General features: G+C 37.0%; 1 protein-coding gene across 3 annotated transcripts in view; it reads right to left on the reverse strand.

The window, feature by feature from the left end:
- Positions 1 to 974: 974 nt before the first annotated feature.
- LOC141908629 (uncharacterized) overlaps positions 975 to 24,330 on the reverse strand; it is a 94,009-nt gene continuing 70,653 nt past the window's right edge. The window contains exons 8-12 of one of the 3 annotated variants that reach the window (XM_074798736.1): positions 10,725 to 10,796; positions 8,049 to 8,271; positions 5,020 to 5,166; positions 3,039 to 3,223; positions 975 to 2,168 (exon numbers count right to left, since the gene is read on the reverse strand). In XM_074798736.1, coding sequence (XP_074654837.1) covers positions 1,296 to 2,168; positions 3,039 to 3,223; positions 5,020 to 5,166; positions 8,049 to 8,271; positions 10,725 to 10,796 — 1,500 coding nt within the window. In that variant the 3' untranslated portion in view covers positions 975 to 1,295. The remainder of the gene's footprint in view (positions 2,169 to 3,038; positions 3,224 to 5,019; positions 5,167 to 8,048; positions 8,272 to 10,724; positions 10,797 to 24,330) is intronic. The other 2 variants (XM_074798737.1, XM_074798738.1) reach the window with 2 other exon arrangements.

Below are 24,330 nucleotides of genomic sequence, written 5' to 3' on the forward strand. Positions count from 1 at the left end.
GAGGAATTAAATACAAAGTTTCACATGAGACAGTTATTTTGAGTCTTTATAAGACGAAGCTGAAATAGGTATTGTAGAAAAAAATTCTTACAACTATTTGACCGGATATGCACGTTAAAATTATCTAAAATAACCGACAGTATTTATTGAACTTCAAGTTCCAAGAAAATTTGTTTTATAACTGATGTTTTAACTATTTAATAGCCATGCGTCAGTTGTTGGATTTACATGAACACAAATATTTTCAGGTATATGTGCAGCATACCACGTATTGTATGGTTCACACCGGTTGAATCAGGAACTATTTTGATAGTAACCTGAATATTATTTCAAGTTTTAAGAAGCTATAAATCTCCACCAGACTCCATCACCTGTGCTGCATTCTTTTTCGACCATCACTTCAAATGTCTCATGTGGAACTCGCTGGTTCAACACTTAAGTGTTTGGTCGGTCACTTCAGAAATTTCAGGTCAGAAGAACATTTCAACCCAGGGTAAACTCTACAGCATCTAGGCGTCTATTCACTGAAAATATCCTTCATTTCGAGAAGGTCTAGTCTAAAAACACGACACAGATATGGCCTCGGCCTCGCTTTTTTGTCTTTTTCGGTACAACCAATACATACTCAACTATCACCACACAGTTTTTTCCACAGACTGCAGACAAAACAATACTGACAAAATATGTGTATCACATGAAGACCAGATTCACAATCTGGCCGAGTTACGTACGAGACTTATTTATAATAATAATAATAACAAACTCACATTGGTATGAAACATTCTTTCTTTTTACACCCAAGAGAGGTGGTCATTGTGACACGCTTTTTTTTCTAATACGGAGACCAAAGTGCGCTATTTACACGTTTATATTCCAAATGATCGATATGCTTTTTTCGTCCAATAAGCCACACACGTTCCCTCTGAGCATCAGTGCAGGTATAACTAGAGTAGTTACTACTTTTCTATCACTGATTGTTGTTGTAGGGGATTTTATTTTGATGAACATCGAATATGTTTTGCTATGTCATCATTACACAGTATATCACCATCGCGCATCACATTGTCCAAAAACTTGAGCATTTACCACATTAAATATAACAAGTGAATTCAACAACATCAAGGCCACTAAGTGTTACTGTTTCCTCTTCTTCTATAGACAGTTTTATATATATATATATTTTTTTTATATATCATCCTCATTCTTTTTTAATGCCCATGTTCTAGACATAATACAAGGTCTAGACATCACATCGGTAAGTGGGAACCTGATACAAAGCTAACCTACAACCATGTTCAAGTATTTTGATGATGGCCGTGTGTTTGAGGACTCGGACTACGTCCTAAGGATGACAAGGATGAGCGCTGCGATGTGCCGTAGTTCAACGAGGAAAGTGCTTGAGCTCTTTGTACAGCCGCGATAGCTGCGGCCGGGATAGGTGGGCTTATTGGAGGAAAACAACGATCTGACAGACGTGATATAGGTGGCAGCCCGGTATGAGTCCCAACCATTGACGACAACATATTCTGTGATAGTGGACGTTGGTTCGTTGATGATATAGGACTCGGTAGTGGCCCCAATCCGTCTTGCTGACTATGCGTTGTTCTCAATGACAATGGCGCCATCACATTTGGCGTTGCACACCTATCATCGCTGTGACCCCCGTCGTGCATCGCCTCGCGCATTTCTCTCATATTAGCTTCACGCATCTCGCGCATGTTCACATGATCTCGTTGCATATCCCGCATCATATCACGCATGCTCATATCTCGCATACTCATATCTCTCATATTCATATCTCTCATATTCATATCGCGCATGCTAGCCTCGCGCATGCTGGCCTCGCGCATATTCGCCTCACGGTAATTCGCCTCAGCTCGTAGACTTGCTTCGCGCATGTTTTCACGAACGACTTCACGCATGCTCTCACGTAGAGTGTCCCTTATTACGTCCATGCTCGGTGTAGCCATCGGATTATGTGGATTCGTTAGATTTAAACCACCAGTAGGTGATAGTTGATGGCTAGGTGTACTTGGTCCGCTCGACATGTGGTTTGTTGGGCTATTCTGACCAGGTAATGGTGTAGCTGTTGTTGGGCTCATGGTGGGAGTACTGTTAGCTGATGTTTTGGTTGGCGAGTTGGAATGTTGAGACAAATGAGAGTGAAGCTGAAAATAAATGATCAAACAATATATTTTGTCAATCAACAAAATAGCAGAAAACCTCAACTCTATCGATCACTGCGTAACAATATTCCGTAAAACAATCCCATCCCTTTAACTGAAACCGTAAAACAAAATGCTAGGCCTCATGCAACATATACCAATACTTTAAGACAAATACCATAATTAATTTATGCTGGTGCAAATATATCATTTTTTAACGAGCTAGAATTAGCAGATATAAAACTGATATCTAGTATTATTTGGATCTAACCAGCTCGCACGCCAGATAAACACTCAAGACTGACAACGCTGAAAGTTGGGCACCCAAAATCTGTTAGATCAGTAGGTGGTATATGCTTGTGTACAGAGGCCAAGCCCTCTTTAATCCAGACAACAGGAAAACTCATATTTCCACACATTTCAAGGGATCAAAAATATTTGATTATCTACGCCGTAAAATCTTTGTAATTTGCAAATTTTGATGCACCAGTGGCCCTCGCTGATCTGTTCATGCGATGCAAAACAGACATTGTTTTGAATAAATATTTGATGAAATTGCCAATATCGATGGCCTGAAATGACCTTGATAACCTTGGGGCTCGTTCCACAAACCTTAATTAAAGCTTAACTTTAATCACTTTTATGCTCCCTTAAAAGTTCTGGGAATGGATTTAATTCCACTTTGTGAAAGAAGCCACAGGGAAGATCATAAATTAGATTTTTTTGCAATTCCATCAAACGGGAAAGTTAGTGAACTTAATAATTGCATCTTGAACATTTTTCGCACGCAAGATCAGCTAGGCCAACTGTTACAAATCAGCAAATCAGATTAAAGAGGGTTTCAGTGAACACCTTCTCATCTGGACGGCTTACCCTTGAAATATGTTTGTCCAGACTAGACTCGGTGACAAATCCGCGTTGACATACCGTGCAGTAGAAACTCTTCCGAGACCCCTTGGCTTTTGTGTTGTCATGGTTTCGCTGATGATGCTGTAAATTGGAAAGCTGTGCGAATGCTTTGTTGCAGTCCGGTATATTACATTTATACGGTTTTTCACCTGAAATCAAATTGAGGTGAAAATGAACGTTAATAAATTATTGTTAAAGCAAAGTGGTTGTTCTGATACACTCTCCCGGTGTAAAAACATGGCAACATTTTCAACCCGGTGTAAAAACATGGCAACAGTTTCAACCCGGTGTAAAAACATGGCAACATTTTCAACCCGGTGTAAAAACATGGCAACAGTTTCAACCCGGTGTAAAAACATGGCAACATTTTCAACCCGGTGGAAAAACATGGCAACATTTTCAACCCAGTGGAAAAACATGGCAACATATTCAAGAGCATTTCTATTCAAACTCAGACAAAAAGTTTGAATAAAAATGTTCGCGAGGAAGTGAAGGCTTCGTGAGGAGAAATATTTTGTGCCGGTAAAAGGCCTGTAAAAATGAAAATGCTAATTTCAGAAGTTGTATATGTGTCAAGATAGACAGAAGAAGCCGCTTAAAAGTTCACTTGTCGCGACGGGTAAAAAAAAAATATCAGACAAATAAAAGACGGATTTATAAGTTCTGAGAACTGTCTCTCAAAGTACCAGCATTCAATCTAAACTTAGCTTTAAAAATTAGGGAATCATCATCATTATTTGACTGTATAACTGGGTGGCAGTATGACTGGGTGGCAGTATGACTGGGTGGCAGTATGACTGGGTGGCAGTATGACTGGGTGGCAGTATGACTGCAAGGGGATTTGATGGCCTCAAGTGATATTGAGTACAAAAACATGGGAAAAATGAAGTGAAATTTAGCTTTCGTATTGTAACCAGCCTGAAGGAAGATGATGAAACTGTTTTCTTAGGAAGAAAATTCACATCAAAATCTTCAGAACTAGTAGGAACAGTTGTATTACTGAATGTCCAATTTCAATCTCAATAGGCCTAAGCCATTATGTGTTACTGCCAGCCTTTTGTGAATGTTTCAACTTTCTCCGCGTAAATTTCTATTTGTCTAACTAAAATGTCAAATCAATAATTATTTTTCAGCTTTATTAGTTTTTCTGTAGCATTCCAACAGTATTGTCCATTTCATCGATAAAAAAACTTAAAAGATTCATTCAAACTATTCATCTGTCTGGTTTTCAGTACAAGGACTAGGTGAACTTCACAATGTGCAGTTCTATATACAAACACCAGACGACACTTGATCCGTATTTTCATAGACTGGAAAAAATCGATATGAATTGAGTAAAATGTGAAATATCTGATAGAACTAAGTGAAATTACGAATCATACGTATCAAAACAGTTGTCATTTTCAGAATTTTCTCCACAGGTAGTTTTAACTAGTGCCGGTTCACAAAACATTTTCAGCTGTATATTTCTAGGCCAAATGAGTCATAACGATGTCATCTCCTCTATTCATCCCCTTTTATTTATTTTTTCAGATTTTCTAAATTCCTCAATAATAAATTTCATTTTTGGTTTCCAGAAAATAATGAAGCAACGCAGACAAAATCATGACATATTTGAAACAAAATCGATCAAAGCATCTTCAAAATTTCTCATTGAAAACTTTGAAAATGTGTGCTGATTTTGCTGAATAACAATGGCCGCCGGTCAGCCATCTTGATCGTGATGGGGCCAATATTTTGGCAAAAGATGCATCTATGGTAGATACGCACATCAATCAAATAGCACGACCATAAATTGAAAATTTCTGTCGACAAATGGACGGACAATGGACAAAAACTGTCAAACGCAATAGCCCGCTGGGACAGGTGGGCACAAGACATGTTTTACAGCGCAGAACTTGTGTGAGAAGATTGGCCTTTTCTCTAGCATAGATGATATACATACCATCCGGGATATTAACTCCATCGAACATTTCAGCACCAGGTGGCGTTGGATCATTTTTATCGTGGTTGCGTTGATGATGCTGTAAACTCGCCAGTTGAGCGAACGACTTGTTACAATATGGCATTGAACATTTATACGGTTTTTCACCTGAAAATAGATTTTTGAAAAAAAAATTGAATGCAAAGGAATAGAATCGCAATAAACAATGAAAATACCCAAAATCAGCTTTAAATGAAAATCAAAATGAAATCAAAATCGTCACTGGTCGACTTTTTTAGTTTTTGATAATTTTTTCTTATGTCGGTTTTGAAGAAACTATCACACCCTATAGCCACACCAGGCAGTTCCCTATAGCCACACCAGGCAGTTCCCTATAGCCACACCAGGCAGTTCCCTATAGCCACACCAGGCAGTTCCAATCACATGGTAATAGTATAAGCCAATTTCATGTTCGGTCCTCAATGAAAGTTTCCTTACGGTTTCACAAGCAACAATCACCGACCAACAAATGTAGTGAAACTATCAAATCAAACGATACAGAAACATAAAGGATGAAAATTGATTCAATTAATCAAGACACATAGAAAAATAGAATAACGTTTTTAAATTGCACATGACACATACACAAACAACTATATAAATATATCTATCTGAAAATATGACTAAAGGATCCAGAATAAAAGTGTTAGGGGGCAGTTTTGGTTTTGAATGTGAAGGAAATTTGACTAACAACTAAGTTTGGATTTAGGTATGGAGCGCCACTGTGGTTTACAAACACACACACATATATAATATACAGTTGAAAGTAGTTTGAATCTACGCTACAGAATGGAAATAAAGAAGCGCAAAATATCGACAATAAAAAAACAAGCACAGCTAAAAAGATGGTTGTTTTTGAATGGAAGGGTGGTTTTTGAATTGAAAAGCCTGCACATACCTGTGTGCAGCCTGGTATGGCGCTGCAGGTGTGAGAGCTGGATGAAGCCTTTTGGACAGAAGGAGCACTGGTATTTACGTTCCCCTGCAGCAAGAGCAGAGACCAAGAGTACATTTACACATGCCACATTTATTGAAATGATCTACTCTCTAATATCATGTCATTTCGTTCTTTTAATCTCGAATGAATCAATTGTTTTATGGTAGGTTATGGTGGTAAACTAAGGTGTGTTAGGATATAAATATAAAGTCATGAAAAAATGGCTGCCAACTTGGTCAACTTGATTTTCAAACTTAAATATTCTGCCAACCCCGACTGGAGATATCTTCATTTGCTCCGGGAGACCCACGTATATGATAAAACTTTCATATATTTTCCGCGAGTATCTTTTTTTGAATACTCGATGAAATCTGGTTTTTATGGGACTGATTCGATACCGATCCCCGAACAGATATTTTTATCATTCTATTCAAGTATTTCTCTTCAAGCTTGTTTTCCTGAGTTCTAATTAATGTATGTGGAATGCAGTTTTTACACGTGCCTCTGAAGGTCAGCTTTCACCGTTAAGGAGTATGTAAAAACCAATTATGACTTATGAACTGCGATGTCTCAACGATGAACGAGACATCTCACAGTTGGTCGAGAACATACGGGATAATAGAAAAAAGTATGGTTCTTTTAAAAACTGAAATAAGAAAAAAGGGAGCTCAGTAAAAACTTATCAAAAACCGAAGTCAATTTTAATAATGAGATTAGTATCGGGATTAGGAGAATGTACTCTTGGTTGACTACTCTTGCGTTTAAATCGATCACTTTGTTTTTCAAATTCAAATCAAATAACAAGTCATCAGTAAACAATCCCTCACACACCTTGACACCGGTTTAAACCATGGATTCAAATACATACACATCGCTAAGTTTTACCCATTTTAACAAATAGTTGGTAATTGCGAGAAATGCAAAGTATCGCAATTTGAATCCATTTTTCAAGAAAGTTTGTATCCATTTCTAACCCTTACACGGAGAAGTTCAGATTTTCATCGGCACAAGTCGGGACTGGAGTGAATGAAACAGTTCAGTCCCAGTTGTACTATTCCCCGCTTAATCTGATTCCGGTTCGACAGTTGTGAGTTAGATTTAAGTCTCTGAATTGAAATGAGTTAATTTTCTATTCGTTAACTCGGAGTCTGATCTGAATTCATAACCGTAGAACTGGGTCCTGATCTGTTTGTACTTATGCAGCAAGAATGACCATTTCATTTGCATATTTATCAATTTGAATGTAATATGTACATAATGATTAAAGTAACAATTTAAGTAGATGGCTTGGTGTCATGTTGCCAATGATACATGATATGTTAATTTTTGATTGCCAGTTAATTGACGCATATGATTTTAATTTCAAAATAAAATAGAATTTCAAATCTGGTGTAAATATCTCTGAATATAATACAACTATAGTTTTATAATCGTTAATTAGAAAAATGATCAGGGGAGGGTAGGCAGGGTTCTGCGTAAATAGGAGTAATCCTTGTACAACTGGGAGATGACGTCAGTATCGTAGACTTGGTCGATGAATAAAACAGTAGCGGTTAGAAATAAATTCACACTCGTGGTTTTGTTTGTCACCATCACCTACCAACATTTAAATCATATAAACATGTATTAAAAATAACTTGAATGAGTATTGCCAGAATTAGACCTTTTTGGATCATTCCATACAGTTTTACGAAGGGTTCAACTCGCGATAAGTGGTTCTTAAAACACAAATAAAACACTTCCTCCGATAAGCCTGATTGGTATTTCCAAATTCAAATTCAAATTTCAACACGGTTTCATACGAAGACTGTTTTGGAAACATCCCCGAGATTCAGTACTCATTCAAGTAAAGATCATCTTATCAGAACAGCACAAACACTGCCCCCTAGTGGAGTATCCATACCCCTAATTCTTGATGGTGCTTACAAACCTATATATGTAGACAGGCATCGGTTATTAACTATGCACCATCCTCAACATAATTGTTTTTATCAAGTTCAGCCGATGATGTCATAGATACAAATCTGCCCCCTGGTGGCGCAGTTAGACATACCTGTATGGATACGAGTGTGTTGTTGAAGATGAGATATCTGTTTGAAGGCTTTCTCGCAGTATTTGCACTGATATTTCCGGATGCCTGTATGCACGAGCGAATGCTGATGCAGCTGCGATGGACTCGCAAATGATTTATAGCAATTAGGACACGGATGAGCCTTATCTTGGATGCCGTGTGTTTCTTTTCCGTGGTTGAAAACGTCGGATTTGTTTTCAAATTTCTGTAAATATTGAAAAAACGCTCATGAATGAACACAACAGCATTTGAATTAGGTATTATCAAACACTTTTTTAGAAATGTTTTATGTCGGTGGTAAAAGCCTTTTCCCAAAAAATAAAATAGGCAACTGAAACAACCAGCTTCAGTCTGCACCAGACATCAAATTCACATTTAGAGAAACTGGTTACAAATGGTGTCGATATAAAACTCAAGTCATGCGAATTAATTGAACTCTGTATTTCTAAATTCTTTATGGCTTCTTTTGCCTTGATATTATTCAGCTTCAACATTCGAAATATTGCTTCACTTCTGAACGCCTCTTTCTATATCTGAGTATATCTGAATATTTATAGACGTCAACGATTGAATTTGGGATGAAATCAACTTTACGCTTTTAGCACCTAGCGTATTACTGTCGCCTGGTTACAAAGTGTATTCCAATTACAAACACGTGAAACATCTTCAAATGAAAACGATGTTAGAATTTCCAGATAATCGTTAGAAATCCGAGTAGATCAAAAGATTCCACGTGTTTGTATTAATTACATTAATCAATAATGAGAAGCAAATGAAAAACTGGCCCACATTATACTTGGTTACATGTCCAAAGTATCTATGTGCTTACAGGGCTATAGATTCTGTGTTAACCCCGATTGAGGCTCAAATTTGTTGGCCAGTTGTATAATGCAGGTATAATCCCAGTTGTACAAAGATTTCCCCAGTTGTAGATTTCTCTAAACACCTCAAATGATAAAATAGGTAAATGTGATAATAATGCGACACCAGAATTATACAGGAATTGTTGTTACAGTGGACAGTGAATAGATACGCCTAGTGCAAAAAGCATGAAACAAAATCAACGGAAATGTTTTTCTGGTTTGTTTCGTGATGAGCGTGTGTGTGAGTTGCTCCAGAAACCTTGCTTCTCTCGCTAGAATTGCTGGTATCACAGAAATGTTTCAGTACGTTTCTTGTTTTGAAATACGTGACTGCTGCGAACTAAATGCTAAAACAAACACAAACTATGTTTCTCGTTCGCAGAAGTGTTTCTTTCAGCGGTTCAATAAATATGAAGGACTTTAACATAGGTCTAGTCAACTAGTCTAGTCATTAGATCCAGCATTTTGTACAACTGAGAAATGGACCACTTGGACCTTAAACATAGGAGCTAAAATTTGTTGAACTGGTTACTGGCAGCACAACTATCATAGAGAGCTCATACTGGAGTTGAGGCATTTGATGCTCATTAGATTTGATTTTTGCTGATTAACGAATTATTTCAATGAGAACACTGAATAAGCAGATATCATTATAACTATTTGATCAGAATTTAAGCCGGGATCATTGATAGAAGTGGTCAGAATTATCAAAGAAATATCAGCTCATTTTCTCTGCAACTTTAATGCCTTTAATTTCAATATTTCTTCGAAATGGTTCAGAAATCTAGGAGCGAGATTTTCTTGATAATAATCGAGATTTAAAAATGAATAAAAAGTCGCTTAGCAACAGAAACAGACGGGCGAAATACAGTTGAAGATTTCACTAATCTTTCTAGAATTTTCACCCACACTATCCCGCTTAATTCGGATCGTTCGTGACCTATGAATTTATTTAGGTTTTATGAGAAATCCAGAATATGAATTTAAGTATAAAAGGTCATATCCCGATTACAACGAAATCTGGATTAAGCCGATCCGAATTAAGCGGTTTGATTCAACGTGCATCGGGACGATGAAAGGTTTTAGGATAGATCATCATATATCATTTCAGTTTTCACAGAGAGGCTGTAATGACAGTCGCATGCACAAAGCGTTTTTCTAAATCATGCAGAGTTAGTACGATATCTTATACTCGAGGAAGCAATTTACAGTTGTCCATCATTTATTATATTTTCATCCGAAATTGATTGAAATATGATAAGATGATATAAAAAAGCGTGACACTGAAGAGCATATACCCTACACACCGGAATGAAGGTAATTTCGTGCGCCGACACTGCTAGATAAAGTGACACCGTTCAGCGTTGTTTTTTTTCTTCTCATTTCTATTTAATTCATTTTTTTTTCATATCGAAATATCAATTATAAACAGATGAAATAAGAATGTGCGCTTATCATTCGATGAAAACTAAGGCCTCATAAATATAATATCGATTGATTTCACAAAATTGAACGATCAACGCTCGAAATGGATCAACATTCATTTATGAGACCTTCGAAAAAGACATAAAACCCGATATGACATGTATTTGAAAATTGAATCTAGAAATCATCGATTATGACTCATACCGATTCCCCTGCGAACAAAATATATAGATTTGATATGATATAAAATACGAATTAAGATACGATAATTTGATATATACTGATCATATATGAGTATAAATATATTTGTTCTATAGATAATGCGACTGTGTATCATGTCTACGGTTTCATATACTGTGGAAGCTCTTACAGATTTTGTGTCTTTCTTGTGATGTTCCCGTCCTTTATGCTTCCAATGCGGGCACTCGGAATAGGGGACAGTCTACGACGAAAGGGTGAGCGAAAAAATATCAAGAATTTTTACCAGCAGCGTCAGTTCACTCAAAGAAACTGCGCATAGTTAAAAACAACAACAAAACCAAAAAAAACAAAAAACGTAAATTTTCTGGGTTCGATACGAAAAAGCGAAACAAATATATAATTCTTTTTAATAGAGAAAATGTGCTTTTTTTGAGGATCGAATGAAAATTAGGTTCAGACCCAGTTGCCCCTAATCATCCTAACACCGAATCCACCTGGAGCAACCTTTTGATGCTTGTCTCTGGATAAATTAGCTTTGCAGCTTGCTTTATTGGATACATGATTGAAAACTAAAAACTGGCTTCATGCGATCATTTAGAAGATAATCACCAGATCAGATCAATAACATTTTCAGTATCGTCAGTTTGACTGCGTACTTGCTACTTGTAGTAGCGTATGAATGACTAAGTCCAAGGTCTCGAAGATTCTTAGATTAAATAATAATGTGGCCAAATCACAACCAGTGACAATCATAAACATGTTGAGCATGATAATAAATTAGTAAACCTAATGTGACATAAAATATCCAAATTCTCATGGATTCCCGATTACAGCTATCATAAAACTACAGAACGTTTGTCCAACACTAGCAGACGCAGGGGTAGCCACCACCATAACAAACGTGCAAATATATGAATATTCATAGGACATTAGAGCTGTTATAGCCAATGAGCTATGAGGATGTTTAATAAGCAAACCCACAGTTGATGAGCTAACACCATTCATTTTACTCGATTAAACTCCATCATCAGAGAAAAAAACGAAACCATAATATCAAAACTGTCAGGAAACAAAATGGTTAAATCATCAACCGTGGATTTCACTGTGAATATAATGAGATTAATATCGGTATCTAGAAGTCAGACGCTTGTCCTGAGGTTTTATGAAAAACCATCAATTTGTATATGAATAAAAATGTATCAGTCTGTACCGTATTAGGTACCTTTATATAATATATTAATCTAAAACATTTATCAATTTCTTCAAATAAATGTGCATTTCAGACATTGATCATATTGTTTAATAAGGCATGTATACTAGCCACTATTATCACCTGGATCAGGGTTTTAGCTCAACTCGGTTTTTTCATATTCATTATGATAAAACTTATTTCTGGGTTAAGTTGATTTATTTACCAACAATTTGAATATACATATGAAATTTTACATGATATACTTTTGTAATTTTTTAATGAAACCACAGATACGAGTTGTTCAGTCTCATGACTCATTATAACAGGCGTATTACCGGGTCGGTAATATTCTCAAATTCTAACATCACTATTGCGGTTATCTAGTCATCATTGCGGCTAATGATATTCTAAAACTTTTTTCTATGCAACCGCGATCTTAGTATTTCACATTAAGTGTTGTACAAGGTATAGATTTCGTCGACTAATGAAAAAAAAAATCCTGGTGTATCTTAACATATCGCGTGTCATCGCGTGACATCGGAGATGGTTTGCTAAGAAAGTTTTTCGGATATGCGAGACGACGCGACCCGACGCCCCAAACTTTCCCCACAAGAGAATGTAAAAAATACAAAGCACGACCGACTACTGGACGGATTAAAGGCGTCTTTTTGATGAATTTTTTTTTTCATTTTCGAGCCGAATCTCGTAATTGGAAGCTCTCGAGAGTAACGTTATACATCGAGATATGATAAAACGTTGCGGCGATATTTTTTTCCACTAGCTCTGAATATTTGATATATCTTGAGATTAAACAATTGATAAAAAATTTCTAACGTCCTAAAGCGAAGGGGGGGATTATGTATATACGGTGATGTCAAATGATACGTTCATATCAATTGCCCGGTATTCACAAACTTTTTACACGTATTCAGAAACACTTGGTCACTGGAGCATTTTTCGTATTGACAGCGGGTGGATCGGAATGACGTGCTTGTCGTATCTCGGATGGAAAACAACAATTGGTTCGTTAGTTCGGTCAAGTGACAGGGGACTGAACACAACTTCAGCAGCGAATATTAACCAACTAAAGATGGAAGAAAAAAACCGATTTTTAAAAGCACAGAACAACGTCAAACTTCTCGATTCAGTGGCTGTGAATTTAGCTTCGGTATTTCTATATATCATGTAAACTTTATCAAATGATAGATTTCATAAAATATGTAAAGTGCTCTAATACCCAGTAGTTGAGAGCGGTTTATAGATAAGTATCATGTTTTTTCTGTGATCTCCCTAGCGAGGATGTGGGATCTCAGGGAAAACCAAATATGGAAAATAATACGAGAGAGTCTGAAGTTTAGATCTACTTTGTTTAAATCATGTACATGTACCAACTGAACCGCTGTATAGAGCCAGGCTCGGATCAACTCACTTACAATGGAATTCACTGATCGCTATTTGTTGTGCGACTGACCGCGAGGGCTCACATCAATACCAATTCCTGGTGTCATCAAGAATAGATCGTGATCCACGCCGTAAAAATATACAACATTTCTAATTCCAATGAATAACAATCTCATTGGCAACAAATAGTTTGAGTTAGAAAAATAATTCGATGAAATGACATGATTCTCATTGATTCATCATCACTAAGTATAAATGGTGGAATGTGAATTAACTGTGGTTGTATTTTGTTCAGTTTAGAATTGTCCATTCAAATAATAATACTATTAATTATCATAACTCAAAGATGACCAGTTCTATTAATATCGATCTACCCTCAATATTGACTCCTGAATGAAAATATCATCATTTATTTGGAAATATTTATTTCACCAGTTTCAACCACAGCGTCTAAAAAGTAGTGCGCTCATGTCTGAACCAAATTACACAGTTTTAAGATTTTCCTAAAAAGACTCTTCTATGATCCGTATACTCAGTATTTCCGGAACTCAGATATCATCTATAATCTCTGAATACTAGTTATAGAATACTAGTTCTATACGTTTATTGTACGCAGAATTATATCATTTCATATCTGGAGACAGCTTGAAGACACTTCGTAACACACGGTCAGTTTTTACTCGCTGAAAAACAAATATAATCACGGCAGTACACTGGTAACACCCTTCTCATATTTATATATATATATATATATATATATATATATATATATATATATATATATATATATATATATATATATATATATCCTGATGGAATCATTCATAAATGATCACATTATCCGGTTTACTATTACATCACGACGTTAAAACACAATGATTAAATGGATTCAACATTCGACGTTAGAAGGAAAAGAGACGTTCGTCGTTCGTCGTTGTGCTGAGTGTTCGCTTCATGATCGGAACTGACAAAGCACTCACGAAATCAGTTAAAGAATCGCGCGTAGCATTAATAGTTAAACAGACAGACAGCTTCGCTGAAACAACAACAGCAACGACGCGGAATAGTGCCATATTATATAAACTCGACTTCAATGTGAAACAAGTCACTTACGGCAAACATGGGTGAAAACTCACCGGCTTAACAGTGAGCCGCGGAGGAGAATAAAACGTAAATAGCCGCAAGGCAACTTCCCCCCTCCTCCCCTCCGGTCGATTTTGTCAAGGCTATTGCCATAACCTATAAACCTATCAGAAGAGATCGCATTCGAAATGAGATTAACTTCGCGTAAATGTAGTTCAGTAAATAGCATCAGCTCAGTAGCGCCACCTAACAATCATAGGTAAAAGCATTCATTCCGTACTAATTTTTCTATCGAGTTTCATAAATGATTTTTGTTAAACATTCAACGTTTTAGTGCGGAAAGTTGAGACTTGTTGTAAACGAGAAACTAAGTTACCGCGATCAGCGATCTTAGTCAACGTTAGATAATCGTGTTATAAGTTACCGTTAAAGACATTGTTTACTAGACGACCGAATGCCAGCCGTTAAACATGAATGTCACGATAGTGATATTCTCTACGGCAGGATTTAGGAAATATGAATGAAAACCAAAACACGCCATCATTTCCAACACAACCGAAGCCTAGCGTACACTGTATAGATCAGAGATACAAAACTGAAACACTTTATTGCAGAAAATGTTGACAGAAAGGGACGACTTTGCAGACCTTAAACAACACTATCATATTCACTATAAGAAGAACGTAGTGAAGAAAGGGTTAACGGTTCTCGGCGCGTAGTGAAGAGAGGGTTAACAGTTCTCGGCGCGTAGTGAAGAAAGGGTTAATGGTACGTCGCGCGTAGAAAATGAATCCATCAAAAAGCAATGATTCGAATTACACAGATTACATAATACGTGATCGGAGCTCGCTGTCAAATCGTTTCACACATTGAACCGTGAACGATACGATCAACAACGATCGTCCATTGGGACGAGTTCGCCTGCCTGTTACAGTAAAACGAGATACCTCTGAGAGTATGAGCATTTAGTCGTTTAGTCGTTTAGTCGGTCAATCTCCTCATCGGACTCCCGTGCGCTCTACTTGACTCCCGTGCACTCTTCTTGACTCCCGTGCGCTCTACTGGACTCCCGCACGCTCTACTGGACTCCCGCACGCTCTACAGGACTACGCTCTACAGGACTACGCTCTACAGGACTACGCTCTACTGGACTATGCTCTACTGGACTCCTGTGCGCTCTACTGGACTGCGCTCTACTGGACTACGCTCTACCGGACTACGCTCTACTGGACTACGCTCTATAGGACTACGCTCTACAAGACTACGCTCTACAGGACTACGCTCTACTGTATGTTAAAGAAATAAATCCATTAAACATGAACTGAACCGTACTCATCGTTTTAAGGAACGAAGAGATCATTTTGAAAAATGAAGGCGCACAGATTTTCATTACGTTATATGATAAATGTTCATGAAACAGTAAACCAACCGTAAAATACTGCATTCCACTCGAAATCATTGAAATGATTCACTACGCAGAAATATCCCTGTTACGGTCATCATGGGAGCTATGAGTTACTGATTTCAACGATTCATCAAAATTATCAGAAAAAAAACTCAGTCTATGAGCACATTTTCTAACCCTAACCCTAACCCTGCACTCTAAACAAAAATGTCCTAAACTGATATAACTCAGATATTGTGAGAGTGATAATGTAGATAATGAATTAACACATGCCAAAAGTCTGTTAAACCATCATGACTCGAGGTAAGCTTGGTTTTAGGTCACTAAGGTTATATAATTAATCCGCGCTTTGTTGACTTAAAAGCATTTTTCTGGTCGAGGCATTAGTGTTCTTGAATTTTAAGACCGATCTTAAGTAACTAGATTGGCTATAGAATTTAGGTGGCCTTGACTATGGGACCAGGACCTGGTTTTTCCAAGTTTCCAGTCACTGCACGGGAGTCTGTGAATACGTGAAAATAGAGAAATGCTGCTGAGTAACGTGGAATTAATTCTTGTCGGCAGATTTTTTGGAAGCGCAGCAATAGCCGGGAATCAGCTTTCAAATTACCGACACACGGCTACGCGTCACAGTAACTGTACTGAATGAACAAGTAGTTACCCGAGTGATGGGTTATAATATCAAGATGTTTGTATGGTTGTAGAAATTCGACAGTCCATACCCGCGGGTGCTGTTCTATTTGCATGATAAATGCGTCCCTATTCATGAAGTTGGTCAACAGAAAACAACATCGAGCCATGAGCAGAATGCGTAATGTTTACGGCGAAATTATTCACGCTTTCTGCATGAAAATTTATAATAATCGAGACATTTTTTTCAGCGTCTCTCGCGATTGATAATTCTTGCCGTGGTCCCAGGGTCCGTCTCAATCATTCGTGTCTGGTTCGTAAAAAAAAATGTGCACAAATTCTACTTTGAAAGTGGATTCTATATCAGCGATGTTCGGATCATGATTTTCAATAAAACAGAAACAAAATTTACCCGATGGACACTTCTACCAGCAGACTGAGACAGGGTTACCCCTTTTCTTGTTCCGGATTTTATATTTTCCATTTTAGAAGGCTTTATTTCCTGAGTCAATATCGAGTTGATAGCCATCGTACAATCATCAATGCGCAAGTATAACCAGATGCAAAAAACCGGGAAAACTGTCATAGATTTCACATTCAACACTTGGTAAGGTAACTAACCTTGTTGCATACATAGATTTTGAGACTTGATATCGATAAAAACTGCACAACTGAAACAACTCCAAAATTTTTCGGGTTTTAATAAAATTCATCAAATTTCTTGAGATAATAATAACTCTGTGAACACTTGAGCTGCCATATTTAAAACAAAAGTATGACAATAAGACTATCTACTCAATCATAACGCGCCCTGGTGACAACTTATGAAGGCAGGATTCGAATGAATATTTCAGGTTTAATATTCCAGATTACGAATGATAAAAACAATCTATATAGATAAGTTCCGTAAGTGAAATCAGTGTAGGCGTAGCTCCATCAAAAATCAAGAGCACACCCTACTTTCTATAAAAATGTCCAGTCATTGATTCAGACATCAGTTTTTTTGCATGAGAAATTTAAAAAAAACCTGCACGACAACATCTTCATATCATGTGACACGACGAGAAGGGAGTGAAAAAATTAATTTCTGGGTGCAATGTACTGATGGCAACGTGTGATTAAGAAAATGACAGGTGCCAAATTCACACAGCGAAACCACCTGGTCTCGCTGGATTAATAGCTAGAAATTCTGATTGTTTCGTAATCTGAACACGGAGTTTGAACACACATGAATGTACAAACAACGCTTGTTCTTTCTCACTACGACGACGAACAATTTCGCTCTTAATCCGTCCGCGACGGTTAAATAATTTTTTTCTAATTTTTTCGTCATCATTCGCGAAGTGTTTTCAATTCCGATCGAAAAAAACGTTAAAATACCGTCATCAGAAATTCATGAACCGCCTTCGCGATTGCCGTATATCGAAGAAATACTTGAAATAGTTCCGTAAAATGAGGAACGCATCAAAACATCTGCGGAACTTAGCGCAGATTTTTGACTCTCCTAATCCGACTTGTTTTCAAAGGTTTTCAGAGTAAACATATAATAAATGTATGATATAGATAACTACAGCTCAGGGCATTTCATTTCAATAGGAGGATTTTAGTAGAATAATAGCAGAGGCCACTTCTGATATACTGAGCAACTGTGAATATATGGGTACAAATGGCGCTTGAAATAAGTCTGATATTTGTTTTAGGGGTTTATTTGGGGCCACATAATTGCTTTGAACAAACTGAATAGCCATAGCACAAGTTCCTGATACCAGCAAAATACATGCAATAACTGCAGTAACCAATGAGTTAAATTGTCTCGAAACCATTTTCAATCGATAAAGATAGGGTTAGGGATTGTTTTAGGGGTATCCAGTACATAATAACAGAAAATCAGGACGATAGAAACTACACAGATCAACTGTCTACAATTCATTGATTTGTCCCCTCCCCTCATTAACCAATGCTGTAACATTTGCAGCTTCTGAACTATGTAGTGTCACTATTCGATAATTTCAGCAATAAATTTCCTTCCCTATTCAGAGTTTAGTCATGCAGCTCACGTTGGCTTAATTCCACTAATCAACTGCTATCCTAGTCGAGCAATTTTCGTAATTAACGCAAATGGATAATTAATGGCCTAATTTTCACTACTTTGCATCGATATTGTTTGAATATTACGTAATCTAATCTACTATCCTAAAAACGCCGATGCCATCTAAATAGAACACGTTAATTCATTCACATCACATCAAGTCTTCAAACTATACATCTGTCTCTGAGAAATATAAAGCTATAATCTATTAAGTGATAATTTTGTTAATTATTCATGACACTTTACATATAAAGGTCCTGGAACCCGCGTTATCACTAATTACCCACAACACCAATAGGTGGCAGCAATGTTAATAACTATATTCCATGTACAGTTGTTTGTTTCTTTTTTCTGTCAAACATTGTTTATTTTATATTGTACGTTGTTTTATACTTGTAACTATTTTTATCTTGTGATATATTTTAGCTGTGATATATTTGGATTTTTGCAATTCCAATTGTGCAATAAACTCTACTAGTTACGTAAGATAGGGGGGATTATTACCTAGGGGATTTTACCAACAGCACTACCAGCTGTTACATGGGTCGATATCCCCTCAAACTACATATCAAAATGGGAATGATTAATCACTGGCATCTGTTTATAAATGATCAAAACGTATATGTAAAATATGTCAATGAAAATTATGGCATATTATGTTAGACATGTATATCCATAATCAGTCATTCACCTGATGAAGCTTCTATACATTAACATAACTACAGGACGGCCTATATTCCTTATATAGGCATAAAAATAATATTGATCGTAACAAGTCGACTAGATCGACCGATTGGACTAAATCGGACTAGATCGACCTATTGGACTAGATCGGACTAGATCGACCGATTGGATCTACGTCAACACTATCAACTCAGTTCTACAGCTAATCTTTGAGACCACTTTTGGACATTAAGTCACAACTCGGTAACTGGGACCCGGGACAAATAATTGAGCTCTAATATATCTGACTCGACCTTTCTACCTCAATCATCATATCGAGTTCAGCGCTTTCTATTAAACTGTCATCATTACGTGTATATTTATGCGGTGGTTACGTCGTATTTTCTTTTTTTTTTGCGATCGGTTCCCGCTGCGATATTTTCACCTCGGTCACGTTCGGCGAGGCCCAGGAATATTCGAGCGAGCGACCGACGTGAATGCCATTACACGACGTAAGTCCCAAAGAGCGACGGCGCCTCGTACCTCGACAGCGTTACCCGTCATTATATATTGCGTTGCATAACATCGCGGCGAGGATCCGGGTTGATTAGAAACGTAGCGGGACTACTAATGACTAGATTGCTCATTTTCGGCAATAAATATGCATTAACTCGCGGTCGGCGGACTCGGACAAGTTTATACACACGGCGTAGTACTATCAATGAAACCACAGCGTACGTTCCTGACTACTAATAGTATCTGGTTACAACATCAGACAATTCACGAGTCTCACGCGAGACAGACGTGGACAATCATTTTAACCATCAATCACGCTACGAGTTATACCTGCGCACTATTGGAGCAGTCGAATCAGAGATGTAATGTGAAGCTATTATACGATTTATGGCAGTCAGTTTTTTGGTGAGTCGGAATATTGACCAGCAGCGGCAGCAGCAGCAGCAGCAGCAGCAGCAGCAGCAGCAGCAGTGGTAGCAGCAGCAGCAGCAGCAGCTACAAACAACAATTCACTATCTAACCAACAGAATTTATATTTCACTCCAAAAAAAAATCAACGAAACAAATTCATACTCTGCGTAAACAAAGTTTTGCGTGAGATTCTATAATAGCCATCACGCCGATGCGAAAACCAAGACCAGCCAGCTGGAGCCACCCAGCTGGAGCCACCCCTATTTTATGCATGAAACAAAAGTAGAACTTTACGCGTATATATTCAATGCCAGCCGAACCTACAATACTGACACTTTCTAGTCAGATATTTCTAGAATAAATACAATCGCTCCAAGGCGACTTTTGGAAAATTAGTTCATCGGGCTAAAATTTCAAACAATAATTTTTCTGTCAAAAATAAATCAATTATGAATTTCATCCTGATGCTAGGGTTAGGGTTAGACCCGGCATCGGATTAATAGTCAGAGTTGGGATTCAAAACATACAACATGTCGAGTCCATCCTTCGTCATTTTTAAAAGTAATTTCTATCTAGTTTTTATGAATCTATATTACTGATGTCATCTGACACCGATAAGCAGTGACAGTTCATAATAAATATATTCAGCAGACAATATCATCATACTGACCGCACATGCGGAATTCAATTTCAAGCACGAATGTCCATCGTGAAAATTATGATTTATTCAAGATTCTGTCAGCAACTTTTTTTTATCATGTTATCATCATGTCAATCACGAAAGCAGTTTTCTGTAAAACTTATGAAATATGATTTTCACTCGCGTCGTCGTCATTTCACGCGTGCATTAAACATATTATTATCATTATCATATTTATTCTGTATTCATAATGAAAATATGATATATCAGTGAAAAATACTGTCGTCACACTGAATAATTCAATGAAAGTCTCAACGCATTCCTATCAACATAATGGACACAACCCATATATGGCATTTACACAAGAGTTTTCAATAAACTAAATGTCGTACATAGTTTTAAACAAGACTGGTTTTTGATCTAACTTTTAAAAAGTGTAGAATTTTGGACTTTATCTCGATAGTACGCAACTGAGCCCTGTAATTTCTCCATGGAATCCAATAATTTTCAATTTGATGCCCAGGTTTTAGAATTTATAAGCAGAAAAAAGTTTTATTGACTAAAGCCACCATTGTCTATTGTGATTTCAAGGGTTACATACTTAATACCAGACTCGGAGTCCAACTATTGGGTCAGTTAGAAGTTGGCTGCGGTAACACTCAACTCAAACGTTTTAATCAGCTGTTTGTTAATGGTATGCAACTATATTTGAACAGTAAAACTAAACGCAGATCGATGACTATATGCGATCTAGACTTCGAAATGACAAGAGATATAAAGGCTACTGTATGTCCTGGGAATGTACTGGCATGGCTGCACTGTCCGGCGTGGACTTGCAACTGCTGATGTTAATAAAATCACGCACTAACGAGAAGATTCCTCGAGCTAATATTTATTGGATTTTTCAAATGTATCCTAACTCAAGCGATCGCGCAGAGACGATTTGACCCGGGCCAAATTGGCTCAGATCGGGCGCGAGACAAATTAGGCCTGTGACTAATAAGAGCGTGCATATTCACACGTAAACCACTCACTCAGTACTAAACAATGCTTTAACAACATCAAGTGAGTCAATTCAGGAACCAGTTGCTAAGATTTGGTTAGGTTCAACATTTCTGCTCTGGCAAAATTAGACCGAGCCAAACAAGTATCCGATGAGTGGTCAGCCAGAGCTTTATTTGATCGATCTGGCCAAACAGGTAATGCAAGTGCGGCTTAATGGTCATTTTCAGAAATACCGGGCACAGTATCAATATTCTAGATGACTTAGAATTGAATCAAAACATCGGATAAACATTTCAGTCATTTTATTCTTAGTGCGAGGTTTCATATACTCTTCACATCGCAGAGTTCAATACAGCCCCTGATACAAATACTGCTCCAATTTCATCATTTTAACAGTATTCATAATTTTTCATTCACACCGACGTGTTCTCGTAGCGATATGGGAAACGTTGACATCCTTTTACTACTCCAGATAAATATCAGATTCACTAATCATCCGGTGATGTTTAAAGCTTCTTTGAGAATGAGATAAGCATGATGATGAGACGAAGGATAATGCGTAATGTTACAAATAATCCTCGCAAACATTCATTTGTGTAGAAAGAAAAGTTTCCTCCGTTCACCGAGAATCCGACGACCGGTATTCGAAAATCCTACCGATAATGCGGATAAGATTTTTCGAAAATGTTCTTTTTAAAAAAGGTTTCATCAGAATCCGTCGAGATATCCGTCGAATAACGACGTCTTCGCCGGATATCTCGACGAGCGAGCGTCGCAACTCGAAGAGAAAAGAATAAAAACTGCAAGAGTTGGCGTAATATCGCATACTGATACTGACAAGATATTTTATTTAGGAAAACATAAACCTCGTTTTAAACTCAGAGAAAATGAATTCCGCACGAAAACATCGTTCACTTGTACTAAACATAAACTACAACTTCTACTCCACTATAACAAACATCATAATAATAATAATAATCATAATAATATGTGAAAAAACAATCATAAAACATATTGTAACCATGGAAACAAAGTTACTCTTTTCACTTACACAAGTTTGTCACTAGAACTAATTGTTTTATACTAATTATAAAATATCAAGATTAATCCGTTTTAATGAATTAACTAATCGATTATTACGTAATTTACTGATTATCTCAATTTAACAAACAATAATAATTTCGTTACAGCGAATAAATAACTCATCCTGAGGTTTGAGAACACTTCTAATCGCGACGATACGACACGACAAAATGACACACTAATTATTTCTCGATTCGACGCCCGAACTTTTGTGTCTCGGTAAGAAACAATCAATTCTCGAACGCTATGATTATCTCAGATGCAGTTTGAAATTTTTTCCGTCAACGAAACTGTATATAATTCTATGGGTTCATGTCATAAGGGATCAACATTGATGAATCCGAACAAGTGATAAACTGTTGTTTGAAACTGTCGTTAGTTCTAATTTTGCAAACTGCTGATTTTGAAAACCGCTCCCAGGGAACGTACGGTTAAACTGTATGTATGGCCCTTTAAAAGGACATATGCAATACGCATTTGCCCGACTTTAATGCAGTATCCCTCCCCTTAAAATATCAACACAAAAGCCATATGTACAAGTGGCAAACTACCCCCATTCTTACTATCCATACTCGGTGTGACAGTCCCTCCTTACGAAGGGAATTTCTCTGAATCCGCGAAAAGGTTTTGCGATCATGAACGACTGACAAAATAATTTATTATTTCAACCAACAAAAGACGAACTTATCATCATCCAACTAAAAAACGCTTTGATTTTGAAAAAAAAATATTACAAATGAAACCACGACGGACGGCGGTATCGTTCCGTCGTCAGATGAACAAAATAATATTCAACTATCAGCGACAAAAACTGGCCATTATTGTAAGTACTTAACACACATATAACATGTGTGTATTTATATATGCGACCAGCTCACGTACATCACTGTACATCACTGTACATCACTGTACACTAATGTATCTTTCAATATCTTATATATCTAACAATCAATTAATAAGTTTAATACAAAACAATTTTTGTACAATAGAGTAATCTATATATATATACACAGACATACGAGTCACTTACTCCCTATGAAAAAAAAAAACAACAAATAAACAACATTGATGACTATTCATTCATCTTCAAATCTCGAGAATCTGGTTATAGTTGAGAAGAAAAAACCAAACATAAAATTCCTCCTTATCGACCACTGGCTAAAGGTGTAATGCGTAATATTATGGCTTATTCAGATAATCATGAATGTTTATATTAACACGATTTCATAGGAATCAATATCAGTACTTCACTTTCTATTTCAAAAATCGAAACTGGTAACAGACAATAAACCAGACATGGCTGGTTGTAATGTATGATGTATTTTGTCAATTTGAACATTACTCATTCCAAAAATATGTCATCGCAGCTGTTGCGCTGATAACTACCGATAACTGTGACTGATTTAGACGAACTGGAATAGGTTTGAATATGAGTCTGAGATCGGGATATTAAATCCAACACATGGCTTTGAATACGCATTAGTGTCACATTTTACGCCGAAACTACCATCAATCTTATTACGTTTAAGCTGAATCTTTTTATCTTAATTTCAGTGCAAATTCTTTATATCAAACGTTACCCTCGCAGAGAGCATAAACTGACAAAAACGTCAAATTAGTGCCTGTGAGCATTCACTGATTGAGTAAGTGATTCCCA

Source organism: Tubulanus polymorphus, chromosome 7 (genome assembly GCF_964204645.1).
Source record: "Tubulanus polymorphus chromosome 7, tnTubPoly1.2, whole genome shotgun sequence".
Taxonomy (NCBI): domain Eukaryota; kingdom Metazoa; phylum Nemertea; class Palaeonemertea; order Tubulaniformes; family Tubulanidae; genus Tubulanus; species Tubulanus polymorphus.